Source organism: Toxorhynchites rutilus, chromosome 3 (assembly GCF_029784135.1).
Source record: "Toxorhynchites rutilus septentrionalis strain SRP chromosome 3, ASM2978413v1, whole genome shotgun sequence".
In the NCBI taxonomy this organism is placed as follows: domain Eukaryota; kingdom Metazoa; phylum Arthropoda; class Insecta; order Diptera; family Culicidae; genus Toxorhynchites; species Toxorhynchites rutilus.
Genome location: NC_073746.1, coordinates 244,833,123 through 244,853,467, shown reverse-complemented (window position 1 = coordinate 244,853,467; position 20,345 = coordinate 244,833,123). Strand labels below are relative to the sequence as shown.

Below are 20,345 nucleotides of genomic sequence, written 5' to 3'. Positions count from 1 at the left end.
ATATATTTTCAAATATTCGTTCTGGTTCACATCTTGATTGAAAGCCAAACCAGAGAGCTTGATCTATGGCTTAGAATTACCTCTATCGAAAATGGCAATGTACAGCATTACATCAAACTTATGTTTAAACTTATATTTTATGTTCGGAGACGTAGTTGAACTATTCATAGAATAGTAACGATTTAGTGTTTCCAGGAATGTGCGTCTTCGAAAGAGAGAAATAACCTTTGGCGTCCAAATCAAAACATTTTCCGGAATAATTTTTTATCAACCAGCGGCATTGAAATTTCAGGCAAAAATTTAAGGCATCCCGTTGACTCAGTACATCCGTGTTGTTGAGAAAGAGAACCAAGTCCTGTTGCGTCCATAATTTTAGCTGGTCTTCCACTACCTTGCTTGCGATTAATTTTTGGAGATCTTAGAATATGGTGAACAATCGAAGCCGGAACATTTTCGCTTTCAAAATGTTGTACTGTATACTTTTGACCGTGATTTCTGTGTAACTCGTAGAACTGTACAACGGGCTCGCAAAATGCATCTTGTTTCGACGGCATTTTGCAGAAACGGCAAAATACTAGCAGAAATAGGAGGGAGCTAACACAAACACATTCTCATTTTTCTCTGAGCTCGTTTGTTGTTGAGTATTCCAAGTAGTTACCACCCGTTATCTCTCAATGGCACAGACTATGAAAAGAAGACATCGGATCCATGGCATGCACACACATGTCGCAAACTACCTTGTAATTGGAGGCTTCACGAATTCTGTGAATGAAACAATAGGTTCCCCACAGGTAAGAGTTTTATCACCTTTTCTTTGGTCACTAGTGGTTGATGACCTTCTGAGAATATGAGAGGCGAAAAGTATCGAAATCGTAGGCTTTGCTGACGATATAGTCATGGTACGTAGAAAGGTCGACGACTTGATATCGAGCAGGATGCAAAGGGGTTTTTTTTCGAGATAATAGTAAATCTCGACGTTTCATGCAATTCTAAGAAGTTTGGCATAAACTTTTTTTTTTCAAACTTAATTTTTTACATCTGCGACAATAGTAAATGAAGTCCGAATGAGCTAATACTTTACAGAGGATATTTTATCGTGCAAATTAACATTTCGCAGAGAGCCTCGTATGACAAATCGATATGACGATTTTCATTGGCACCCTAAACCATTCGTTTTGCCTCGTATTTCGAAAAAAAACAACAAAGTCCCAGAGCGTCGATTTTTGACAAAAAAATTTCTTGCAATTTGAAGACATTTGGCATCAAATTTTTTTTCGAATATCTCGATTTCCTCTACTCCTCCCCTTGGGTGATTTTTCGGTTTTCAAAAAACTCAAACTTTGACCACTGTGCGACACTAGTAAATGAAGTCCGATTGAGCTGATATTTTGCATAGGGTAGTTTTTCGTGGGAATCAATATTTTTAATCGAGTGAAAATTCGAGGGTCACTTTTTTTCCATACACCCATTGGCACTCTAATGTCCAGTACCCAGCCGAAGAAGTAAATCGTAAATAAATCAGACTGAATATGTCAGCAAGCTTAACGAAGCGATCCAAATGTTGACATTGTTTAAAAAATTTGTTAAGTGGTCTTGGGTGAGATTAAAATCGATACGAAAAAATGCAATGAAGAACAAATCTACAAAAAGATCGAAAAATTAATAGAATAAAGTACGAGTACAAAGAATAGATCCAAAAAATCTGGAATCAGAAATCGGAATAGAAACAATCGATCTTATAAATATCGATCCAAGATCGCCCTATAGCTACTATAGCTACTAAAATGACAAACAAACTCCAACATGCTGTGATATTACTGGAGCACTACGGGGCACACTCTCTGAGGCAGGGACTCTCAAACTATTTCGGGCAAGAGACCCCTTTTCCAGAATGAAGCGATACCATCTTCCCCCAAAAACTTTGTGGTTGGTCAAGTCAGTAAACTTGATATGATTTTGTCATCAATAAATAGACAAAGGGAAACAATATCGTGTGTAATTAATAATTATTCAACAATAATACTTTCCACAAAAATATTAGTCATTCTTATAACGAGTTGGTTCACGTAACATAACTTATACAGTATTTTGTCGACCCCTGGGAAACTGATACCACTTTGATGACCACTTTGAGAATCCCTGCTCTAAGGCATTGGAGGCTATCCTTCACCAGTTACCCTTGAACCTATTTGTTCAACGAAATACTAGACAGAGACAAAACTGGTCACATGAACATCCTGAATCTCTTTACTCGTTGGACCATCATCAGAAATGATCAATGATTGAAATGTGGGTCAAATTACGACATTCTATACAGTATAATCGAACCTTCTCGTTCAGTATGGGATGGATATGGTCCCAGTGTTCGTAATGGTTTAATCATGTTCTATACTGATGGATCGAAAATGACTATCAGGAATCTGGCTATTTAAAGCAGAAAAAGCTGCAATAATTAGAATGTGTATGCCTTAAAAAAATAAAGAAACATACTAACATCTGCCTCTTCTAAGTCAAGTTAAGCGACACTTAAGCCATTAAAGCTTTCAAATGCTCTTCAAAAATTGTCTGGTTATTCATTTGTTTCTTACGGAATCATATTCAGACAAGTTCGGGAAAACAGTACTGAATTCCTAGCCATTGTGGCATAGAATGAAATGAACAAGCAAATTAATTTGCAAGATGCGACTAATAGCTCTCCCTTCATTGGTCAAGAGCCATTCTGTCTAATTGCTAAAAAGTGTATGGAAGAATGAGCTGAATAAATGGGGAGACCGGGATATGATGGCCAATTGGACAAGCTCAAATAACACGCAGACTTCAATAACTTGATGAGGCTTCTCTAAAGCCCAAGAAGGTTTGGTTTGTGTCGCCAATCGCTGAGAATTATAAATTTCCGAAAGCAAGTTATTCCTTATCGGCAACCTAACTCGTAAAAACTTTCAGTTTTCTCGTTCCTCGATAAGCAGTAGGTACACTTGAAATGCGGTACAAAAAATGGGACATGCCACAATAGTTGAAAATAGAAGCAAGGGTTCACACCCAACAAGGAAAAAATTACGGCAAATCGGCGAATGTCAATTAAATCTTAGTCACTACTTAAATTGATAAGGACAAAAGTAGATCTCAACTAACAGCATGACAAACAACTTGAACGAAGGAGCGGTTATTCAATCGAATGAATATTCGTAAAACTAATACATCCCCATCAAATCAACTCACGAACCTGCGAGAAATGATATTTCTCACCCTTTCAATAGACAAAGGCAATTAACCGGAATAGATTGGCTGGTTGGTTTTCAAAAGCGTCACCAACGACTCGCACTTCGGACACCAGCAACCTCCGCCATCAGTGCACAAGGAGTCAATTCATTCCAGTAACTATCTTTTATCATTAGAAGAAACAAACTAAATTTTTTCATCTTCATTCAACTGGTGCAAAAATTTCAAAATCCTAGCAATGCGGGGAAAAAACAGATTAGCGCTATAACTTCAGCTGAGCGCTGGGTACTGAGCACGGAATAATGATTATAGAATCTTGCACAGATCTCCCTTTGTTGCTACTGTGGGGCCCAATTCAGTTCCTCTACGGGCGGCGATGGATGGAACCGGCGCTATCGGTGCCACTGGTGGGTACATAACTGCACAGATATTCTTTGTTCCTACTTGAGTAACGTAAAATTGCAGTCCAATCACTTTGATCACATTGTTATTTTTTGTACATTTAGTATATATTTAATATAGCCATATTGCTTTGCATGGTGGCCCATTTTGTCCCGTAGTGCTTTCGATCGACGGAAATGGAACACATTTTTAAAAGTGTAATTTTTCCACATAAATGTTTTTTAAAGCATATTCATACAATGTACATCGATCAATAAGGTTTCAAATCGTGAGGTTTTAACATGTAGCATAATTTATAAATGTTCCTACATGATTTAGGACGTTTCGTTCTTAGGGGGACCATATTGCCCCTATCTAGCCTACATGTGTTAGAAACAAGCCTAGAAATGTAAATAAAAAGGGCGCTAGACAGAAAACAATTCACAGGGAACGTTCAAACAGCATTCAGAACATCTTTAGATAGGTAAGTATACGAAATGAAAGGTTCGCCTTTTGTCGATACGCAGAAAACATCAAATTAAATGAGAAGAAAACTAACAGTGACTTTCCATGAAACGACTATAAACAAAAATTTTAAACAGTCTTCCACTTTGCCACTATAAACGGTCTAATTTGCGTACTGCGTATCATCGATTACCCTCTTCTTCTATCAGGCCATAGGTACCTACCATCGCGCGAGCTTCGCTCGTTATTTGTATTGTCGCTAAATCCAAGACTTCGCGCGGTGGTTGCACCAAGTGTACTAATGGCTGAGCGATTTCTACTGCCCGCTAAGAGAAAAAAAAGAAGAAAAACAAGACATTATCATAATTCTAAATAGTCACTGAAAACAGGTGAAATGTTTTGATTATCTCATTGTGTGAAGGTAAAACTAAAATTTGGAAAATGTATATCGTCTGTACAGCGTGTGTATCGTTGCAATTCTATGCATCAAGTTTGTGTTCATTTGAATTTTATACACCGTAAGGTTGCGTCCTCAAAAGCGATTGCATCAGTGAGGGATGATAAGCCGAAACATGGTTCAATATGCACAACTCTCCGCACAAAATTTGTGTCAGTTTAAGCGGGTTCGATTGTAATGGTAGAATATCACTTCTGTCTTACCAATCACTCCCATCACACCGGAAGAGGTATTGTTGTTACTAGTCGATGATGTGCTAGGTGTATTGAGTGGGTGCAGTGGATGCGTTGTATCGGTCGAGTCTGTTAACGAAGCCCCGAACCGAAGCTGTGCTTCGGTAGCTTCCATTACGGTCAATATCCAATCCCAAGTTGGTTTCAAACGTTTTTCGACGTACATCTATGGAAGCAAGAATAAAGCTTTAAATTTATACTTGGTGGTAAAACAAAATTATTACCTGAAGTTGTATCGCTTCCTGGTGGGTGACATCCAGGGCGGAAGATGAACCGCTGAAGCTTGTTGGCAGCATGCCAATCAAATCCGATATTTGACGCAACACTATTCCGAAGGCACGTGCCAATGCACTCGCCGTTGTGGTCATTGTGGGCGATTCCTGCTGCTGAGCCGCAGTAACCGCCGCACTAGCGGCAGTTGTTCTACGCAGCGCGTTAGGATCAATGAACACTAGATTGGAGCCTCCGGCAGTCAAGCGGACGCGCTCCGGCCCAGCTGTGTCTCGACTGCGAATGGCCCATTGCATTGATTGGGGCGCCAAATTGGTACGCTGATTCCCCCCGGAGGTTTGTCTCCTCTCTAGTTGCTCATCGCCAAGGCTGAAATCTTCATGAGAATGGTCATCACTTTCACCATCCTCAGATCCTTCGTCATCCGGTTGGCTAGAGTCACCCGAATCATCTTCGTTGTCAAACAGTAGAGCAAGACCTGAAAGTTGTAGCAAAATTTAACTTCCGCTAGGACATTAGGAGCATATTCAGATCGTCACCTGTGTCCGACCCGGCCGTAGCACCGGTCTGTACACTTCGTTGAGCATCCTGCGTACTCTGGTTGTCATCCGAGTCCGACTCGGTTTCGGCTTCGTGGAAATTAAATTCTGTATCACTCTCACCCTGGGCAGCCTCATCGTTTCGCAACGGGTCTTGTGATTCCTCCTCGCCCGCATTGATAGCGGCCGTACTCGGTGCAGCTCTCACACTGGAACTCCTTCTCGGAGGTGGCTGTTCTCTCTCGGCCATTTCCTCCTGCTCGGACGCCTCGCCGTCATCTTGAACCATCGCATCCGCGTCATTATTGTCTTCGATATCACGCAAGCGTAGATTAATACGGGACATAAATCCTGAATTGGAAATGCGCTCGTTTTCAATTCCATCCCCTCGTGATGCACCAGCTCTGATATCCACACTGTTAGGCGTTCGGTTTGTTGGAGGAGCCAATGGTTCCACCGAGAAGAGATCATCCGTGCTCTGAAAAAGTGAAATTTTGTTTGTTGATTGCAAGTTTGACATCATTTGACTTCATCTTACGTCAATGCTGCTGGATGACAGTGAGAACGGGGCAGTTGGTTTGACCACACCCAATCGAACCGGTGTAACCAGTGCGTCGGAAATTTCAATCAGTTCTTCAATGGCAAACTTGAACAGCGTTGTAAACACTCGCCGATACGCTTGTAGATGTTTGGATTGTGTCGTAGAATTGCGCGTCTTCTCGGGATTGTGGAATCTTTCAATGCTAAAGATAACGAAAACACGTGCCACGGAGCGAACAAAACGCCGCGCTACCTTCTGTGCTTCCTCACTTCTTCCCACTATCGTCTCGTTTTGCAGTTCGTTCACAAGAGTAACCAACAGTTTCTCCAGGGGATCGTTGCTGCATCTTACAATCAGGCTATGAGTGAATTTATCCAGCAATGTGGTTCCACTTTGCGACTGTAGATAAACCTGCTGATTATCGTCATCGTAGAACGGTTGCGTAGGGTTTGGAACAATGGGTTTCTCCTGCTCTGCGCCAGTCATAATCATCGACCGAACAGCGGGCCAATCATTCAGCAAGCGATCCAACGCCTTCCTAGCGAAACGCGGAGGTTCCAAATCGTGCTCGGGCATATCGCTCTCCGCTTCCAGAGAGGGAGTTTTGCGTGTATTGCCGGAGGAATTCCGCGCTCTCGACGTCGCTCTATACTGACGCTGCTCAACCATTTGACGACCAACGGTTTGTATCAGAAACAGCAGAATAGACTCCCCACGGGAGTTAAACCGTGTGACCAGATCTGTATCAGTTGCCATTTTGCACAACAGTTCGTAGCGCTTCGTTTGGTTTCCGGCAATCAACGCTTTACACTTGCATTTTTCCCAACAGTCGCAATACGCCGTTGGAGAGGTCCGTTTCAGCTTACAGTCATGTCCTTTGTGGCAAACTTTAGCGCATTCGGTACAGCAACAGAGTGAACCCGTCAGTCCACAAGTGCGACACTCGAATATGTCCTGATTTATGTGATCTGCGCCAGTCCAAGTGAAAGAACACGTATCATTGCAGCAAAGAATTCCCAACGGTGACTGATCGGGAGTGCTACCAGCCGGGAAGATCATTGAATCACGAACGCTTGTCTCACCGTTCGCAATTTTGAGGATAGCGTTGAACACTATGATGCCTGCCTGATAGGCACGACAAGTAACGGCCAACATGAACGGGGTTTGACCTTGGGCATCCTTCGCGCTAAGTAGGTTTCTCAAATATGGTTGAAGGATTGGGCTTTCACAGAGCAGCTGGACAATCTGCAAAGCGTTTGCCCGTCGTTCATTCGGGTCAGAAATATATGTCTCGTTAACCGTTTTCTGTAGCTGAGGAGCATTCAAGCCACTCAAACTATCCTCGTCTCCACTGGTTGGGTCATATTCCGGTGGCCAATAAACCACTGGCAACGATCCGCCTGGTGATTCATCGCTGCCAGGTGGAAGTGGTGCGCTGTTGGAATTGGATGTATCAATTTCCCGATTCACACTTCGACGCATGATCTCACGAATGCTAACCGGCCGATTTCCCATCATAGTGTTAGTGATAACATTGATACATTCAAGACCGGCGGAATTAGAAGCAGCACCGCCAGAGCCCGAGTTCGCATTGGAGCTTGAACCCGAACCTGAGCCACCTTGCGCTAATGGATCTTGATCGGAGTCTTTGTTGGACGTTGGAGAGCACATACTTATGCAAGCATGAATGATATTCCTGTTCCCATCGGTATGCTCGGAGATCACAGACAATAGTTGACTCTTCAAGTCTCCCTCCAATTGTCCAAGAACATGACGAACGCCTTCGATGTCGCATCGTAGTATTCTGGACATCAACAGCTGCTGCTCGGGAGCCAATACAACCAACGCTACTTGTGACTTCAAATTCACTCCTACAGACGGGAGTGTAAGTGAAGCAGCGGCTATACACTTAATAGGGGGCAAATCTAGCCAGCTCGGGTCTCGGATCGCATCAACACAATCTTTAGCCATCGGATAAATTGTGTTATTTCCATCTCGCAGTAGCAAAACACTGTCCGAGCAGTCACCAGCACAAGTCAACGAAACGCTAGATGGTGAAGATCCCAAAAATGAGGCAATATCGGTTGGGAACAAACTGTCCTGCTCCTGCCGTCCGGTGTTCAAATTAAACAAACAATAATGTAGCTTGCTTCCGGTTCTCATAATGGCATGAATTCCTTTCGAATCGACCGCAATCGTAAGCAGCTGTGATCCGGACTCCCCGCTCGGGAGGTGTGGGTTCAAAACGATGCGTCGTGGTATCTTTTGGAAACAATCCGGCACGCGGGAAGTCGTGGCCGACTTGATAACTTGTAGATCGTCCTTTCGTAGCAAACGGCAATCCTGCCATGCTTCAATACTATCGTCAAATTTATCCTTACTATTGCTACCGGATGAGCTACCGGAGCTGGCAGAGGTCATCATTTGCGGAAACTTTACAGCCGCGTATTCGCCATCTACTTTCAGAACTCGCCCAATTGGGACCGATCGGACATCCTCCACAAAAATAACATCCCTAAAAAAAGAACCAAAATAATTATTCAGCTTAACTCAGCATTAAATAGATAACCTACTTCAGCAGCCACTGTTCTTCATCCTTCTTGGAATCCGAGTCCTCCTTTGGAGCCAACCGTTTCTGTCGTTTATGCGAATTGCTCGCACTTCCTGTGTCACTACAGGTGCTAGATGCTGGAGATGGTGGCGGAGGCATATCCAAGCGGTCAGCTGTCTCCTTGTTGTTCCCACCCGAACAGGGTTTTGTACTGACGGCCACAACGACAGGTGGCTTCTCCTTGATCTCTACGCTTGGAACACTAATTCCTGGAGTAGCGTTAGTGCCAGACCCCGACGCAAGTCCCAACTGCTGGGAAAGCGTTGACATCGACAAAAGCTTAAACCGGCAAATGTTTGTCAAATCCCAGGCAGCATTCAACAGCTGGCCTACTTTCGGCACACCGTTCGAGATTGTGAATCCGATTGCTCCGTGCTGATACATGGGACTGTTTTTCATACACACTTGAGCGCCAACTGTCACTTCCGGTGCATTGACACTTGGACGCACCGGTTTCTTGGCTTTCGCCTTATATTTGTCCCAAAGCCGTTTTCGCTGTCCAAACGGTAAAACGCCCCACCAGAACAATTCTCCGCTCTCGGTTCGGGCTACCGTATACAGAGTACACGTGTGCAAGGAAACAATTTTGTCAAGTGCAAATTCGGGATAGCTAGTGGCCACATGTTCCAATTTACTTCCTGCGTAACCGAGCAGCTCATCCATCCACGTCGCAATCCGTCCGCTCTCAGTTGACACCGAGCACCTGATCGATGTGGCTGAGATATGCATAACTTTTTCGTACAGCAAATTCAACGGTACTGTTTTCGGATGGAAGATGTTGGTCGATTCACTGCTTCTATATGGTTCTACATCGACCCAACGCCACTGGTGTAGTTCTCCTTTACTGGTCACTCCAATGAACTCCGAATATAGTGAAGCGATTTCGGTGAAACGTATAGGTTGATCTTTCTCCGGCCAGGCTTCAAGTTCGTCTGAAACCCATAACGGATAGCCGGAGCTGAAGTCTTTCTTCTTGGGATCTAGAGTGTAGTAAAGTTTAACTATTAGACATATAGTAACAGTGAAACTTATTTCATCTAATAACGAAACCATATAGGGGGACATCGTACACGAGTGATCGGTTTAAAGACGGTCTCTTACGAACACTATTGAAAACCAAGATCAATACCAGCGTCCACTCTTTGAACACACACAACCTTTCCGATTCCCCCCGTACTTTCGCGCTACACTCACCGCTTTCCTTGTCCCATGCGTCCTCGCGGCCACTATGGAACCACCGACGAGGTCCGAAGTACTGACGATCACGCCAGCGTCCAAAACCTTCCCGCTCGGCACTACTCAATCCGCCAGCGGATCCACCCGCGGCGCTACTACCCCCAGCAGCAGATCCACCGACATTGGCCGCCGAGACACCTCCACCATTACCGGCGGCGGAACCGCCACCCAGACCAGATCCACTTCCGCTGGATTGGCGTCCCGAGCCGGAACCAACGTCATTCGCCACGCTTGCTCCAGCCGCTCCACTAGTACTGGCACCTCCTCCTCCTCCCCCGGTACTGCTACTCCCTCCACCACTCCCGCTACCACCTCCTGCTCCGCCACCACCGCCGCCGCCGCTGCCGCCACCAGCCGACGAGGAATTGTTCTGATTTCGTTCACTGCGAGCACGACTGTATAACATCAAACTTGTTTCAGAAATTGAAACAATTTGATAATATGTTAGTTAATGAAAGCGAAATGAAAATAATGAAAATTATATGGGGAGCTAAAATAAGAAGGGGCGCGACTCAAGTTGCTTGTCAATTTACGTGGTGGTACGATTCTAACACGAGATTTATAAACGAATGCTTGTTGTCTTCGATCGAAAACAATGTCCAACAAGAAACACTAAATATAGTGTTCCGATTGCTGATTACCGAAATATATGTATTGGAATGAAATGAAAAATGTATTGAATTTTGTTTTGAAACAAATTCGATGATTTATAAACTGTGATCTCGACATAGGATGTCGACGATATTCTTGAATGCCATTTTGAGGTAATTCTTCTGAAAACTGTGTAAGCATTTTGTAACACACCCACAAAATATGGATTCACTGGGTTCGGCAGTTTCAATAAAGATTCTTGCTATGTTCATTTCAATTTTCCATTGAAGATGAATTCCATCATGCTCAATAAAGCTGCAAGAAATTATATTAAAAGCTTGAAACTAGTTAATAAATAACTTAATTTGCATACCATCACCAGAATCACGAGAATCACAACAAAATCAGCTTACACGTGACATAAGATACAATGTCATGGTGACGAAAAAACAATGAAGACCCGATTTCATTTCCTAATTTCTAATTCAATCTAAGCAAGCTTTTTGTTTGTGCGATACGTTTTCTCACTGAGGTTTATACTTTGAAGATTGAAGCAAGTGTAAATCCCATCACAATTCAATATGCAGCGAGCGGCATTCACGTCAAAGATTCCCACCGGGTCGTTGGTCCCAAAACGCTCTTGGGCCAACCGGGAACCCGGAGTGCATGGAGAATCGAGTGGAAAACGCTCCGTCATCAAGGTAACAAAAATCATTTCTGAGTGTGTTGTATGGTACTAACAAAACTCTTTTTTGCAGCCAATTTCAAAGCCAAACCAGATGCAGCAGTGGAACGAGAGAATGATTGAAGATGAAACGCCTCCGCCTCTGGTTCCCAGTGAAGTAATTCTCGTTGATGATGACGAGGATTTGTTCGACTGGGAGCCATTGGAGGACTGGACGGAGATGGAGATTACGGTGTTCCAGAGGATGAAGGCTGAGAGAGACCTTCGGAACGAGCAAGCAGAGAATATTAAACTGCGGCAGGAAAACCAACGACTGAAAGCAACAAAAGGGGTAAGTTTTATCAATCGTTGTTGTTTTGAATCCATACTATTAATAATAGGCGAGGTAGCGGAATCAATTTTATGTTATGGTTTTTGGTTATTGTTGTGAGTTGTTATTGTATTATTTATTTTTGTTCGTTTGTTGCATTCAGTTTTAATATATTTCTGTATTCTCTAGCGGTTTTTTTATTGAGATTTCTGTATTGTGGTTTTAGATTTTTCTTTTGTTGATTTTGATTAATTCGTTGTAGTGATGTTTTTTGTAGCCTCTGCTTTTAGTTTGTTTTTTTTTTTACTTTGAATTCTACATTATGGTTTTAGGTGATTTATTTTCGTTTTTGTTTTCATTGAAGTGTTTTTCGTTATTTGTTCTGTTATCGTTTTTTGTGTATTGTTGAACTTTACATTGTTTTTAATGTTGCGATGTTTGATGTCATTTTTGTTATATATTTCATGGTATATTTACAATAACCCGTTTGATGATAATAATTTTCTTGATTCATACTTTATACTATTTGATTGTATTGTTTTTCTGTTATTAATATTATATAACTTTATTAATATTTTTTCTTGCGTTTTTTGTATTTACGAGCTACCGAGGCGAATCTCCTGTCCATAGTTTTGATCCACTAGATTGCCTATGTCACACTGACGAAATATGTCGTGAGTGTTTATTCCAAAGTATTATGATTTGTAAATTTGTAACATTATTATTCATTTCTCACAGATGAGATACCAGAACGAAGCAGTTACTGCAAGCGAATCCATGAATGCAGAGAGCGATTCCGGAGATTTTTTAAAATATGTTAATTTAAGTTTTTTAATTTTTATAATTTTTTTTAATTATTGTTCGAAAAATTAATTGAATATTTTAAAAATAAATTTGATAAATTTAAAATAATTTTTTTCAATATGTATTTGATTCTGCTTCACTGCAGGTATTCGCGCGTGTCCATTTCAAGGCAATCACTGTTCTAGGGTCTATCGTTTGGTGCAAAGTGTCCAAAGTCCACTTTCGTGTTTTCTTTGTTCTGTTTTATGTGCATAGCGGTATATTTGTTAATACAGGTCGGACTCGATTATATATAATCGCAATTTCACTTTCAACGTTAATTTTCGAATCCAATACACAATCGAATCATAAAAAAGTATTTTTCTATTAATGTTTGACATTCATACATTAATGAAAAAAATGTTTTCTTGAGATTCGATTATGTATAGTATTTGAAAATAATTGTTGAAAAAAATGGTCGACTATATATAATCGAGTCCGACCTGTATGACAAAATTACCTATGCGAATGGTCGTTACCCCTTATGCCCTCCATTGAGTATCTTCTAATCAGCATTTTCCAATGTTAGATATGAGGGAACTTTATAGTTTAAAGACTATATTTGAAAACAAATCAATCAATCTGTAATTATGGAATTCACAAAAACAAACTGAACGATCGGAACAAGTCACCAAGAAATCCGAACACACTCTCTAAATTCACACAAGCTTTCGCTCTCCAGCAAAAAATTATAAAAAAAATCGATTTTTTATTTCTGGTATTACTGTAGAAAGCAAACTTTTTTAAAAATCTCTTTAGTGGAATGTTTTGATGTATTGAGAAGGACCGATAGTATGCGTGGTTTTATGGAATCGCTTGAAGATTTTTTGATTCATGTTTTTTAAGGTGGAAACAGAATGCCGCGTTGTGCGTTGCATCTCATCAGTTGTCATTGCTTGCGTTTTGTACTAAAACATTCGCCCGACGCAGTCTGTTGATTTGCAGTCACAATCTAGCATTCGCGTCTCCACTTTTCATGTAAACAAAAACAAAATCAAATTCGTCTGATAATCTTGTTCTTGTTGTGTCCACGGATCAATTGAATGTTTTTAAAAACAATACATTAACATATTCGCGCTGGCGGCATTGAGCTTCGTTCACTAGTTTAGGGGAGCGTGAAAGAATAGCTGATTTTCAATAGGAATGAACACGTTTTCAAAATTAAATTTATGAAGGAAGGAAGGTATTGAATTAGAGAGACTTTAAACTCTGAGAGTTCATTCGTCTCTTAAAAATTTATGAATGAAAATTAGCTTTTCTATATCAAACTAGTATTCTATTCAAATGAAAAACCTTTTTGTTTGCAGGTGGTGAGAAAGTCTCATACGAAAATTGTTTATGAAGACAGCTTTATATTATGATGAAGAAATTCAGCAACAATGTTGGAATTATTTAGCCATATGGTTGAATGAAAGTCAGAAACACGTGTTTCAAGTAATCAAATAACATGATGTGAAAATTTCCATTCAAATTTTAGAATTTAAAAACTGGCTTCGTACCTTCTAATCTGATAGAGATTACACTAACGAGTTTGGGACACAAATTATGGCCCTAATTTGAAGTTGCCACCAGACGTCGACACCATGCCAATGTCATTGAGAATTCGGCGCAAGCAGTTTAGAACAAATGTTAACGTTTAGTACAACGATGCCAATGACGCAACGCATTATTGTGTTCGACTAAATGGAAACACACGAAACACACATATTTAAAATAAAGTGTCAAAGCACAATTGTCGCAATTGACGCTCTCGCGAGAGCAATACACAAGCTGGCTATATGCCGAGGTTTTCGTATCCCTATTGCCAATGCACGTGATGTACCTTTTATCTTGGCACACACTGCTGTAGTAAACAGAAACATCAGGAAAACTTGAAATACCAATAACGTTTATTCTTCGCACTACAACACAGCGTATATTCGACCGCTATCTATCAACTCTTCGCTATTTCTATCTCGAAACTACATTGTCCCGTTAGATCCTGTCACAATCTTCTTCGAGCAGTTGTGTCAGAAAACCAGACACTACAACTACACCCACAGGTTATATTTGTTCCTCCACCTCTTGTGTGAATTACGTGTGATTTAACCAGAGTGTCGACTCAAAACTCAAAAAAAAATTCCCTGATATTCCCTGATTTTCCAGTAATTTTTCTGAAAAAATCCAGATGCATACCAGCAATCAAATTTTCTACTAGTTCTGTACTTATAGTTTTTAACACATTTTGTCAGCTTAAGCGATGACATTTTCGAAGGTCTGTCGGATTAATTTTGCGAGACTGCAAAACCTTCTTTTCTCCAACTTTCATTGTCTTCTAGATAAAGAGAATGAGAATTTCGAGATCGACATTTATATTGATCTCCAAAAAGTGAAACATAGCATCATAAACTTGTCGCATAGCACAACCGTTTCAGAGTTTTTTGTATCCATCCATCATTGGTTGCACCATGTGAAATATTGTGGATTGCAACTAAATTCAAAAGCTTTTCTTCTCCATTTTAAAAGTCCAGGCTTCCCTTCTCATCTTCATTTCAAAATCTGACATTCAGATCTTTTTGCAACCTCTTTGTAGACTTGTTCAAAGACTCATCGAAACAAACGATAATGTATAGCTTGAAAATTGACTATGAAAATTGCCAAAAACCCATACTTTCGCTTCATTTAACAGTTGAGAAAGAATGCCAGAAAAATGTATGACTCTAACGTAACATTCTGCTTACGCATACATATCTGCCAACTGCCAGCATAAACAGCGCTGATGTAGAAGCCTTCTGAAGGACTAACTTCACCTACAGACAAAACCAAACTACATACTGAAAAATCTACAGTCAAATACAATTTTTTTGTATCATTGTCTTTCTGATTACTGCAGTAATCAAAATTATAATCGTCGGAATTGCATTTTTCCCAGATTGGTGACGAAATTCCCTGATATTCCCTGATTTTCACTGACATTTTATGAATTCCCTGATTTTCAAGGGTTTTCCAGGTAGTCGACACCCTGTAACGTTACTACAGGAACTTCGCCATCTCGACGTATTAGTACCTTGAGATAGTTGAATAGTGCGCCTCGAATGTATTCTGAGTGAATACGCGTTGTGGCTCTATACAATAACGGAAATGGCGATTCCTTCTGCTAAAATAAACCTCAATGTCGATAGCTCATGCATTCAGGAACTCAGGAAAAACATATACTGAAGAACCTACAGAGATCCTGATTCGTCAAATACATAATTTTTGTATCAATAGCTTTCCAATGTATCAATAATTTTCCAATTAAATTCAAATTGGAATGTTATAAAGAAGCTAAAATGTATTGATTTTTTCCAGATTAATGACGAAGGTCCCTGATATTCCCTGACTTTCTCTGGCATTGTTTGAATTTCTAGTTTTTCAAGGTTTTTTTCCAGATTGGCACCTTGTGTTACAATCTTTTGATGCGTTTGCTTGCGAGAGACCGCTGCTTCTGACGGCGGATCGCCGGCCGACTCGGATTGCGTCATCTCTACGTCTCGTTTCCTTTTCCTCTTTAAATGAGATCTTCGCCCCCATTACATTGAACTCAGAATAAAATTTATCACGGAAAAAAAATCTTTAAAAAAAACTGCGCTCCGGTGGCGTTAATACGTGGGTACCGTAACGGTCGATACCATAACTAAAAATCACATTTTACATGGTCATGTGAATTGTATACACTTGCTTCCATGCCTCTCCGACAAAATTGTCTGAAGATAGCTCGGAACATTTTCTTGATAATACTGAGAAATATTTACTTAATATTGGACAAGCAACAAGAGACGAATAATACTGTCACTAACCCCGGGAAGCAAACTAAAATAAGTGGGGAACCCAAAAAAAATTAACAGTCTAGATGTTTAATATTTAAGATAGATGACGATTCCGAGATCCTGCACCAATCTCCTCAGACTAATGTATAGCTATGTTAATAATTACTTTCCCTATGAGGCATAATATTTACAATGCTATCGGACGTCATCGATCTTGCAACTATTTGTTCTACAGTCTGCTACTGTTGGATTTGTGTTTTGTTTTTTGTCATTCATATTTCTAAAATCGATTAACAACATCCAACAATAAACAGCTTGTAGTTAAACTGTTTTGTACTAACTAAAAAAACAACCCAGACAAGGGCTGTGACAATATTCTGTCGCAATAAATGCTATCCAGATGAACTACCATCGAAAAATATAAATAAAAAAGACAGATAGCTCAGGACAGAACTTAAACAAATCTAATATCCCTAGTTACAAGGTGGCAATACTTACTTCCGAATGTTAGAAAATCCAAACATATCCTCGGAGAACATAGCTTCGGCATCGATGATAACACTATTGTCGGCATGAAATCCCCCATCCAGCAGCGAGATCAGATCCTCTGCCACATAATTATCACTTCCTTCTTCGGTGTCGTCACCACCTTCGTCATCACGTGAAAGCAAATTATTCACTGCTAGATTCACATCCAGATTGGTACGCTGCAGTTCTCTGATGATCAGATTTCGACTTTTCCCCTGCAACACAACTTGGGCTTGCGTGACCAGCTCCTCCGGCACGAACGGAGCCGGCACCGACACAAGAGAACGGCTACCAGAGGAGCCACCACCCATTATCACACCTGTGCTACGTGAACCCGATCCTTGCGAACTACCTCCACCCCGTACCGAACTACTGGTGCGCATGATTCGAGCCCGCGAGCGACACTGTCTCGAGGCAGACGACAGTTTTGAGTTGTTGTTGGACTGGCTGGCGGAACTGCCTGTGGCTCCGCTAGCCTTGTTCGGATCCTGCTTGCTAAGATCCAACCGCTCGGGTATGATCGAAAAGGCAACGCGAAACGCCCGTCCATCCTCCAGCAGTATTCCGAGATGGGCTGGACCAACAACGATTTGTTTGACTGGAATTTTGAGCGATTGCAATGCGGGAAGCGTCTGCACGCCATACTTGTTTATTTTGTCCGCCACCTCACGTATTCTACAGGATCGAAAAAGAGAAAAAAAAACAACGAAATATTAGTTCATAGTCATTGATGAATTATTGAGCATATCCTATCGACCAGTAGCACTACAGCAACAAGATGCATCTTAAACATATGACACGATAGCAGTGCAAACCGTGCAAGGACATACTAGTGAACTATTGCTTTCGGCGAATAATCCCTTGAGCTTTCATACTTTTCAGCCACGCTATAAATACACCTCATTGATGCAACCGAACCAAATACATTCACTGGGGTCAGTTTTTTTTAAATCAATCTTCTGATCTTTGATGAAAATATTTTCTGTTGAGTACCAACTATTATGCAGTAGAACCTCGATTATCGACGAGCGGATTATCCGCGAATGCGAGTTCCTTAGTAATTGTATAAGGGGCTGTCCACATACCTAGTGGACAGAAAAAGCACAATTTTAAACTCCCCCTCCCCCTCCGTGGACAAGCGTGGACATTTTCATACCCCTTCCCCTGTTGACCACATGGACATTTTTCCTGATTTTATTAGAATAATTTAGAAAAAAACTGAATTGCACATAAATTAAATTTCAATTCCATTCAAGGGGGGACCCTTGTCTATAAGGTCGAAAAATAATGAATTTTCGTGTTTTTTTTTTTAGTTGTTAGGAATAAAATGAAGCGTTCGGATATTTTGGTTTTTGTGTAAGGTATATTTGAAGATGTATTTTGCATTTTTTGTGTGCATGAATAATGATTATTACGCTGTTGACAGCTGGATGCGTAAATGCTCTTTGAAAATTGGTACCATGCTAGTGGTATCGATTCTGAAGCAACGGGGTGTCGTAGAACGAATTCCAATTAATATTTTGAAACTTTAGGACAATACCTGAAGCGTTGTATAGAGGAAAATTCCAAAACGGCGGCCATTTTTGTTAAAAATGAGTTGTTTTTCATGCGCGATTTTGCTCAGAAGCTCATAAAAAATCGAAAAAATGAGATATCAAAAACGACTATGTAACGCTTTAGATAATCCGTTTTTGCATGCTGATAAAAAAAATCAGTCAAATATCGAAACCACCAGTTGAAAAAACATGGTTTCGAGAAGAACGCGCTTGAAAATTCGTACAGCAATACGGTATCCCTTGAGGGGACCTCATACTTTCGGCTGTAACTTTCCAACGAAATTATATATCGAAAAATCCTTTTAGTACAACATTTCTGAGGGCATAGCTTCCCAAGAATGCAAAAACTCTCAACTACGAAAATTATTGAACTTTTCCTCGAGACCGGTTTTTGCCTTAAACTGACTTTAATTCGAGAAGTACGCTGCTTATCACAATTCAATTGCTTCCATTTGAGGAAATTTTGTTGTGAAACATTCAAATTAGTGGAAGATAACAAGAAGGATAACAGTGTGGTGTCATGGAAGAAATTATAGAGTAATTGGAGAGCTTTAATTTAGTTGATAGAAACAATCCAGTTTAACATGCACTTTTGGAAAATAAACAAAAAAAACACAATATTTCAAATTTGTTCTTTTCGCTACATCTAAAAGTTGGTTTCATTAATTTAAATGTTCTACAACTGCATTCAACGCAAAATTTTCTAATCTTTCAAATGAGCAGCATAATTATTAAAAGTAGTGTACTTTCTAAATTTTAGTCAGTTCAAGACATAAAATTAGGCTCAAGAAAAGTTCAACAATGTCCTAGTGACTAGTGATACATGGGCAATCTCATGCAAATATAAAGATTGATCCCTAAAAATTTCTGAAATTAAAATACTTTATAAAAATGATTTCACGCGCAATTCTGTATGAGAAACTATACAGACATTATTATCCTAAGGGTGGGTTTAGACTAGGGATATATTCATGTGAAGAAATATGATAAGATTTATAGAAATCGCATCAACCGTTTACACTAGCGTGAACTTCTATAATGAATATATTCATATTTTCGGTGAATTTATTCACCTAAAGTAGAACTGCATCCAACTTTAGTGATTTCTCACCAGTGAGAAATTCACAAGCGTTTACATATGCTGAATTTATTCAAGTTATATATACCTCGAATAAGTGTATCATATTTATTCTCACCCGTTTACACCTATTTTCACAAGAATAAATCCATCTATAGCTATAGATCTCCCTAATGCAAACCCGCCATAAGACTAGCTGTTCTCGAGATATAAAAAAATGTATAGAAAATTATATTTTATGAAAAATCATTTACCCATATCATGAAATTCCAACTCATAATGGTTGAGATTTCGTGATTTGGATCGTTTAATTTTAATTAGTTTTGGACTATAAGGGTCTATACATACCCCGTAACTACAAAAGTTCGATTATAGGAAATAGTTTGGTCATTCACAGTTTACGTGAAATATTTTTATAATACAGAGTTCTCTGAAGATCAATGAAAAATATATGAACATTTGACCGGGCAGTTCTCTCAGGTGGCTCAATCCGTAATCCTTTCATTTTGAATGTATAGGTGGTAGTATTTAAAAAAAAATTCTCCTCCACGTGGACCCAGCCTGTACCCCCTTCCCCCTCTCCGTGGACAAGCATGGACATTATAGATATGATAAACATGTGACATGTACACGATTAAAATTCGGCTGTAACAGCTAAAATGCTAATAAACCTAAAAATAAACAAATGCGATGAAAAAAAATATTGCCTTCGAGGGTGATTATAGTGATTGTAGTACTCTTTCGGTTTTTCCTCAAAATAGGCCTCAGTTTCGGTAATCACTTCATCGTCGGTCTTAAATTTCTTGCCAGCCAGCATTCTCTGCAAGTCTGCGAACAGAAAATAGTCACTGGAGGCCAGACCTGGAGAATAAGGTGGATGTGGAAGCAATTCGCAGCCCAATTCATGCAATTTTGCCATCGTTTTCATTGATTTGTGATTTTTTTTCTTTTTTTTTTTCACAATAACAAAAGTTGCTTCACTCTCGATGCTGTAACTCACGAGCCAATCGACCGATTGCTGTCAAATTTTGATACGTATCCATAGAAAGATGG

The 20,345-nt window shown here is 40.2% G+C and overlaps 1 protein-coding gene across 5 annotated transcripts in view; it reads right to left on the bottom strand.

The window, feature by feature from the left end:
- The window catches only part of LOC129775193 (E3 ubiquitin-protein ligase hyd), a 32,411-nt gene that overhangs the window by 10,267 nt on the left and 1,799 nt on the right, over window positions 1-20,345 (bottom strand). Inside the window, exons 2-9 of one of the 5 annotated variants that reach the window (XM_055779574.1) lie at window positions 16,629-17,333; window positions 9,872-10,323; window positions 8,640-9,678; window positions 6,064-8,581; window positions 5,526-6,003; window positions 4,980-5,464; window positions 4,726-4,921; window positions 4,290-4,391 (exon numbers count right to left, since the gene is read on the bottom strand). In XM_055779574.1, coding sequence (XP_055635549.1) covers window positions 4,290-4,391; window positions 4,726-4,921; window positions 4,980-5,464; window positions 5,526-6,003; window positions 6,064-8,581; window positions 8,640-9,678; window positions 9,872-10,323; window positions 16,629-17,333 — 5,975 coding nt within the window. The remainder of the gene's footprint in view (window positions 1-4,289; window positions 4,392-4,725; window positions 4,922-4,979; window positions 5,465-5,525; window positions 6,004-6,063; window positions 8,582-8,639; window positions 9,679-9,871; window positions 10,324-16,628; window positions 17,334-20,345) is intronic. The other 4 variants (XM_055779577.1, XM_055779576.1, XM_055779575.1 and 1 more) reach the window with 4 other exon arrangements.